Source organism: Octopus bimaculoides, chromosome 20 (genome assembly GCF_046866305.1).
Source record: "Octopus bimaculoides isolate indiv1 chromosome 20, ASM4686630v1, whole genome shotgun sequence".
Lineage (NCBI taxonomy): Eukaryota > Metazoa > Mollusca > Cephalopoda > Octopoda > Octopodidae > Octopus > Octopus bimaculoides.
In genome coordinates, this window is record NC_142947.1 from 44,400,730 (window position 1) to 44,409,015 (window position 8,286).

Consider the following 8,286-nt stretch of genomic DNA (forward strand, 5'->3'; position numbering starts at 1 on the left):
TATATATATATATATATATATATATATATATATATATATATCAATCTCTCTCTCTCTCTCTCTCTCTCTCTCTCTCTCTCTATCTCTCTCTCTCTCTTTCTCTCTCTCTCTCTCTCTCTCTCTCTCTCTCTTTCTCTGTTTTTTACTATCACTCAAACCAAACCACTTGCATTCCCTCTCTCTTTCACTCAATCCCCTCCTCTCTCCTTGGTTCTTAGTCTTTCTTTTCTACGTGTTATACCTCTCACGAAACTTGACCCTTCTATTCATTTGTCTGATAAACTAAACCAGAACAGTCAGTTGGAAATAAGGAAAACCTGTTTTCTTCATATGTTTGTTCCTTTCTCTTTTGTTCAAATCAAATCCTTCTACGTGTATGTAATCTTATACATTCCTAAATTTCTATTTATTGGAAATGAAGTGTTCAGTTTCCAATGAAATGATTCTAAACAAATAAAACCAGATGTCACGTGATTATCACATTTTAATTGCGAACTGTTTGTGTTGTTACGTCTAGAACAAGTTCACTTATAACAACCACTCTTATATTCCTGTTAGTTTCGGATTTGTACATATCTCTTAATTAACTTCATTATATCACGAACAATATAATTAGTCACGAAGAACTATTGGAAAATTCTTCAAGTATGATGTCGTGTGGTTATATTACAGTTGCTGAGGGGACCTGGGGCTCCTCTCGTTTGTCTGCCAAACTGTTGATGTCGATGATGGTGATGATAGTGATGATGTCTCCTTACACTTCAGCCTGTAAGTAAAGGACACTAACTTTATTTTCTCACCTCTAACCTTTCTCTTTGTCCCTCCCACCCTCTCTCTCTCTCTCTCTCTCTCTCTCTCTCTCTCTCTCTCTCTCTCATGATGTACGCTGTATCTTGGGGACGTTAAAGTTAGCCGGTCCCTCTTCAGAAGGGATTCGGATGATTTCTTCCAGAAAGTAAGGAGAGATAAATTGTTCCAATACGCTAATTTTATATTATTTATCTACTGCACAAGATAAATTTGCTCTCAACAAGAAATTAATTCATATGGGAGGATTTCATCCTCACCCCAGAACAAATACCCCTAAAACTTCGAGCAACTCGTCATTCCCATCTAAGATTAATATATTGTAATATGTTCTCCCAGTAAGTGAGAGTTGCGTGGTTCAATTCCCATTAGTTCACCTGTTCCCCTCATTGTCCTTTTGCGTTATATTTCAATATAAATAAGGACCTCACACTTTTTAGCAAACAGATGGCGATTTTTGCAGTCAGCGACCCAGGATTAGTAATAATCGGGTGGTGGTTCGTAGGTTTAATGTTTGTATTTGGAAACTTGAGTTAGTTAAGCTTATATGACATCTCTGGTCAGCATCATAATTAAAAAAAAGACTAATTAATAAAAAGAAAATACTTGAGGCAGGTGGAGAACAGAATGAAGATGATCTAACCCCGTGAACTAAATAAAGGGTACGTTACAAGATTCTGGAAATATTACTTAATAGGAGAGGTATCTGAAGATGTCCGGAGGATACAATAGGTGAAGCATTCTTTTCTTTTCCACGCTAGGCACAAGGCCCGAAATTTTTGTGGGGGCGGGGCCAGTCGATTAGATCGACCCCAGTACGCAACTGGTGCTTAAGTTATCGACCCCGAAAGACTGTAACGCAAAGCCGACCTCGGCGGAATTTGAACTCAGAACGTAAAGATAGACGAAATACCGCTAAACATTTCGCCCAGCGTGCTAACGTTTCTGCCAGCTCGTCGCCTTACAACAGCGGGAACATTGCGACTATAATGAGCAAGATGAGGAGGACATTAGTCCAGATATGTATACACGAACGGTAACTCTTGGTCTCAGAAATTCAGACAAAATTTCTTTCTTCTTGTTTGTTGTTTACTGTAATTAACATTCCTTTTCTTTCTTCTTTTCCATCATTTTCTGTACTCTCTTCTTTTTTCCCCTTCTTCCTCTTTCTCTTCTACTGTTTCTTTTTTTTTTTTTTTCGTTTTTGTCCATCTGTATGTGACTTTTGAATAAATTTCCCCTCCTCCATTTTTTTATCTTTTATAGCTATTGAAATGACCAACCTGTCACCTGCTGACGGTTTCACCATTGGAGAAGGAAAAACAATGAATATTGTATGTTCATATTATACGAACAATCTTGTTTGGTTCAGGCTCATGCGAAACAGCACTTCCGTTGTAGAGATGCAATACAACCAAAGCTTTGGAGTCTTTGAAACGAAGATGTATGAGAAAGATTTCAGTTGTACTTTCATGCGATATTCATCGAATTCTGGTGTGTTCAAATGCTGGAAAAAGAACCTCAATTGCAAGGATGTGGGCTTATACAGTTGTTGGTTAAGAGACGGAGATATTTCCAGTATAAAGTTTCTAAAAGGTCAGTTCACAATCCACGTCATTAGTTTTCACTATTCAACATTATTATTTTTATAATTGCAGCATTTACAAAGTCTATTACTATTATTGTTGTTTTACTTCGCAGAGTGCTCGGTCTTGTTTGCTCTGGTAGATTCTGTCAGAGGTCTCACCACAAGGCCTCTTTCCGCACATTATAAGCTTTGGATACTCGGTTGTGTTGTTAATTATCGTGGGAGACATTCAACATCCCACCACCAATTTCAAAATCTTTTCCCAGCAGAGCAGTTTTGGGAGTTTGTTCTACTCTTATACCAATTACGATTTCTCTGACATAATTCTCGAACTTGGCTGTTAGTGTTCCGAGTGCCTCAACAACTACTGCAATGACATTCTCCTCGTTGTTCACATTCTTACAATTTCGTAGTTTGTACTTTTCAGTCCATTCATGAAAATGCTCGACCACACGTTTCACGAATGACGCTCCAGAAGTTGGGGGAACTTGGCAACGAAGTTCTTCCCCACCCAGTTTATTCCCCAGACCTTTCTCCTATCGACGACCACTTTTTCAAGCCCCTTGACAGCTTCCTGCGAGAGAAGGAGTTCAAAAATCAAACTGATGCTGAAAGTGCGTTCAGAGAGTTCATCAGCTCTGGAACTCAAGATTTTTATGTTACCAGAATAAAATGTGTTGATTGCAATGGTACTTACTTTGATGAATAAAATTTCTCCATTGTTGAAATATATTGTGATGAATTTCATGTTTCAAAATGTTGCTTACTTTTTACTCAGCCTGATAAGTGTGTGTGTGTGTGTGTGTGTGTGTCAATTCCATTGAAGTCTCCTTCAATGGAATTTCAACATCAACATCAGGATATTTTTGTATGTATGTATGTATGTATGTATGTATGTATGTATGTATGTATGTATACTTAGGTCTTTATGTAGGTATTGTCACCATGTAAACTGTGCTCTACCCTGCTCTAGCAATTCTTTATAAAATAAGAGAGTGAAACCCTTGAAAATAGCATCTTTAAGTTTCAGAGATGTTCTTCATTTAAAATTTGTATCAACATTATAAGTTTGCATCAATGCATCCACCGGATATGTTATTGTGTAATTATTCTTCTAACGTTTATTTTATTTTCAGTGAAATCTTCTATTAAGAGCCTGGCACTTGCCGAGAATGACTTTCAAATGAGCAGGACAGCTACATTCAAATGCACAGCAAATGTAGCATTGCCTTTTCCAGGGGTTGTCGTCTTTCAATGGAGATTAACAAACGGTAGAAATGAAATTGTGAAAGAAGACAGATTGAATGTTTGGCATTCTAACAAATGTTATGGTGAAGTAACTTCATTCTATCGATATAATGTACAATATGATGATTTTACTCACCGTTCAGCTGTTTCTTGTACAGTATTTAACCAGACACATACAGAGATAATCGACCCCCCTATAATAAGTAAGCAGACATTTTGTTTTGTGTTATATTGCTCACTGTTTTTATATTTTTTCTTTCTTAAAATATGGAGACGATTGTTACAGGCCACGTGTTGTGTTCCGTGCAGTTTGTCGCTTTTCTGACAGAAAACATTGTTGCATTCTTAAGATGTTTATGGACGACTGTTTAAATATTGAATGCATTTATAAAATTCTTTGTCTGAAACGGCAGCAGCAATTGGGTCATATATATGATTGAAACGAACCGCTTATTTCTAGAAGCCATCCCAACTAGTTACTGAAGATATCTCATATCTACCTTCCCTATTTGTTATTCTTGTACACCTGTATATCTAGCACATCTGACGTCATTGCTCTTCGGAAATCCTTCCAGCCAATGGATGCAGTTTGAAAGTAACACGTGGTTTCTTAATTTGCATAACAGAACAGTTTCTCGTTAGGTTTGAAATCAGAGAGTGTTGGGCGTTAGCAGACTGTAATTTTAAACTTATATATCATAAAAACATATAGAGTACGTATATACATACGCGCATATAAGTACATATATAAACAAGAATATATCCGTAAATATTTTTTGATGCATCTATATTTTGTCTTACAGTTGCTAGCAGTGCTCCTGCTGGTATATTATACTCTAAATGGATTTTGGTCGTCAATCTCATTCTTCTGCTTGTGGCTGTTGCAATTTCTCGATAGCGCCATTCTTTTTTACACAGAGACGATCATGAAGGTTTGTAAAGATAAATTACTTACTTTTCCGCTTTATTTTTTTTCTGCTTCTTAATTTTCCTCTCGTTCATCTCCTTTCTAAACCTTATCGCTCTGCACACTCATTTTCGCCCTCTTCATATACATGGGTGGGTGGGTGTGGGTGTGTGTGTGTGTGTGTGTGTGTGGAATGCTGCAATGAAATCTATCTTTAAGATGTAGAAACTTCTTGGTACGGTAAACCCATAAAGCTGTGGACCTCGCTCTGCATGGGGCCTAAGATCTCCATTCTGCAAAGTGTCCACCAACAGTTATATGAACAAAATGTCACAGACATCGGCCGTTTAATATATCAAATAAACCAGTTATTCAAAAACACCACTCTCTACATGGATGATGGTGGAGGCGCAATGGCCCAGTGGTCATAGGATCGCGGTTTCGATCCCCAGACCGGGCGTTGTGAGTGTTTATTGAGCGAAAACACCTAAAAGCTCCACGAGGCTCCGGCAGGGAGTGGTGGTGAACCCGGCTGTACTCTTTCGCCACAACTTTCTCTCACTCTTACTTTCTGTTTTTGTTGTGCCTGTATTTCAAAGGGTCAGCCTTGTCACACTCTGTGTCACGCTGAATATCCCCGAGAACTACGTTAAGGGTACAGGTGTCTGTGGAGTGCTCAGCCACTTGCACATTAATTTCACGAGCAAGTTGTTCCGTTGATCGGATCAACTGGAAACCTCGACGTCGTAAGCGACGGAGTGCCAACAACAACAACAACAACATGGATGATGGCCTCGTTAAATCCACAGAAAAGACCGTTTCCAAGGATCGAGTGGTTTCCCTTTGTTTTACACATCGCATACAAAATGGCAGCCTTCAACGTGTCTGTGATAAGAAGAAGCAGCCAACCTGTCCCTCTCTCTTTCACTCCTCTTCTTTCTCTCTCTCCTTTCTCTCTCCCTGTCTTTCCGTCACTCCTTGCTTTCTCACTCTCTCCCCTCCTCTCACTCTCTCTTTTTCTTTCCCTCTCTCTTTTTCTTTCCCTCTCTCTTTTTCTTTCCCTCTCTCTCCCTCTCTCTCACTCTTTCTCCCCTCTCTCTGTCTCTCTTTCTCCATATCTCCTCCTCCCTGTCTTTCTCTCTCAACAACTCTCCAGATGTATTAGTCCTGCTGGGTGGTCACGTATTTATGAATATTCCCGACCAACAACTGCTGTGACACAAGAACCATGTTGACGAGAATTCAGTCATGCCAAAAACACATGCCGCGTTTTTCTTGGGCAATCCACCCGCCGAGGGTTTAAAAGTGACCAACAAGCCGATGTAGGTGGTGGCATTGATTCTGGGGTCCAGAGGGAAAGAGTAAATTTTCAATAATATAATCCTCATCCCTCACCTCACTACGACCACCAGAGACAATACCGCGAATACAACATTGGGGACTGAACATACGCGTCTCAGGTGCATCCGGTTCGATTTATGGTTTTGTTGGAATTTGTTCTTACTTGGGGAGAATCAAAGAACGACTGGTTACCCATATTGCACCAGTTTATTCAACAAACTCGTCGAACAAGTCTCTCAGTTCACACAAACACACAAGAAGCCTATACACGTCCTCAGCAACACAAAATACCCTCGTGGGCCTAGCTTTACATTGACACTAAATACATATCAATACGCCTCTGTATATTCATTTATTCTTTGGTGTTATTTCTCTCAAACCCGAGTCTCGTCCCATTCGAAAGGTTGGTTACTTCCCCTGTTGGTGTGTTTTCCTGTGATTTTTCTTTTATCGTTCTATTCTTTGGTGTTTGTCCCACTTAAATTAAGCTTCCAGCTACCGACACCACTAGTCCGACAGACACCATAGAAAGTTGTCTAAACTCACTTCAAAGGATTACCCAAGAATTTATTTACTTAATTATTTCTTTCTTCATTTATTTACAGATTCCTATTCCCGTTAACTGACTTTGGAATCGACCAGCGTTTTAAGTGATGATGACAACATCCATGGAACTTTTCCCGATCCAAATTCTACAATATCTTTATCAAATATTCAATGCTAATCTTATATGTTAATTGTAATCCTTGTAAATCACTAACTGTAGAAATACTAACTGTAGTAATATAAACAACTAACAATATTAACAATTCAACATTTGGAGTTACAGTATTATATGTACAGGCAGCCTGGATAGGTTGACATAGTTTCAACAGGTTAAAGTTAACAAAATAGTTAGAACTAAAATTGTTTAAGAAAAACATCAAAATTATGCTGATTTAAAAGTTAAACATTATTGTTACAGGAAATGTATTAATAGACTACGATTGTATATTATTTACAAATTTTATGTATAAACCCCGCCTGAAATAAATAAAAGCAATTGAAAATCTGTCTGGCTTTGGGAGATTTGCTTAAAGAATACGGCTAGGGAAAGAGTATTCATCAAAACTTCTTGTAACACCAAAGATGACCTGAAGGCAAGGATTATGGCAGCATTTACCAATATAAACAAGGGGACCATCCTGAGGAATTGCAGGAGATTCTGACGTCATCTGGTTGCCGTAGTGGAAGCCATCGGCGATTTTATTGAATAAATTTATTCTTTAGTATTTCAAGATACTTTTGTGTAATTTTGGTAAATATATCTGTTAAAACGAGATGTCAATGTTTGCGTAATTTAGACAACAGTTTATTCACTGCACCTTGTACGTGAATATATATATTTATATATACATATATGTACATGTATATACACCATAGATAGATAGATAGATAGATAGATAGATAGATAGATAGATAGATTCCATGTTGGATATCTTTTCGTTAATGAAGTTAAAGGAATCAAGTGTAAAACACCTTAAACAACTTATTGAATTTTACTGTCATGTGACTCATAAAGTGTTCATAGGCGTAGGAGTGGCTGTGTGGTAAGTAGCTTGCTTACGAACCACATTGTCCCGGGTTCAGTCCCACTGCATGGCACCTTGGGCAAGTGTCTTCTGCTATAGCCTCGAGCCGACCAAAGCCTTGTGAGTGGATTTAGTAGACGGAAACTGAAAGAAGCCCGTGGTATATATGTATATATATGTGTGTGTGTGCGTGCGTGCGTGTGTGTGTGTGCGTGTGTGTGTGTGTGTGTGTGTGTGTGTGTGTGTGTGTGTGTGTGTTTGTCCACCCCAACATCGCTTGACAACCGATGCTGGTGTGTTTACGTCCTCGTAACTTAGCGGTTCGTCAAAACAGACCGATACAATAAGTACTAGGCTTACAAAGAATGAGACCTGGGGTCGATTTGCTCGACTAAAGGCGGTGCCCCAGCATGGCCGCAGTCAAATGACTGAAACAAGTAATAAAGTAAGAGTACTGACGGCATTACATTTCTCCCTTAGATCGTTAAACAATGACACCCTATTAGCATTGCCTCCCTTACACTTACGAATCTTTTCAGATTAATATACATACGCAGTTATTTGTCATGTAATGACACTCCTTCAAACATTCATAAACAAACATTTTATTATGTATATTTAAAACGTACATACAAAATCCACAACTCACGCACATTGGTGTCTCCCTATATACATACATGTGGGTGTGTGTCTATTATACAAGAGTTAAAGAATAGAGCAGATAAGATCCGGGCCACATATGTTTCATAGTGAACGGAACATGGGAAGTGGCAAATATCCAAGCGAGGTGACTACTGCAGGCGACTCGTCAGGCGAAGGGGATC

At 38.7% G+C, this 8,286-nt stretch overlaps 1 protein-coding gene across 2 annotated transcripts; it reads left to right on the forward strand.

Moving 5' to 3' along the window:
• Positions 1 to 246: 246 nt before the first annotated feature.
• LOC106878948 (uncharacterized) lies at positions 247 to 6,942 on the forward strand. 2 transcript variants are annotated; one of them, XM_014928323.3, is made up of 5 exons: positions 247 to 768; positions 2,074 to 2,403; positions 3,532 to 3,846; positions 4,447 to 4,575; positions 6,497 to 6,942. In XM_014928323.3, exons 1-4 carry the CDS (start codon positions 648 to 650, stop codon positions 4,539 to 4,541), a joined length of 861 nt encoding a protein of 286 aa, XP_014783809.1. In that variant the 5' UTR covers positions 247 to 647; the 3' UTR covers positions 4,542 to 4,575; positions 6,497 to 6,942. The 2 variants fall into 2 exon arrangements, with proteins under 2 accessions (XP_014783809.1, XP_089194593.1); XM_089338467.1 differs by lacking the exon at positions 247 to 768 and adding an exon at positions 855 to 955.
• Positions 6,943 to 8,286: the final 1,344 nt, after the last annotated feature.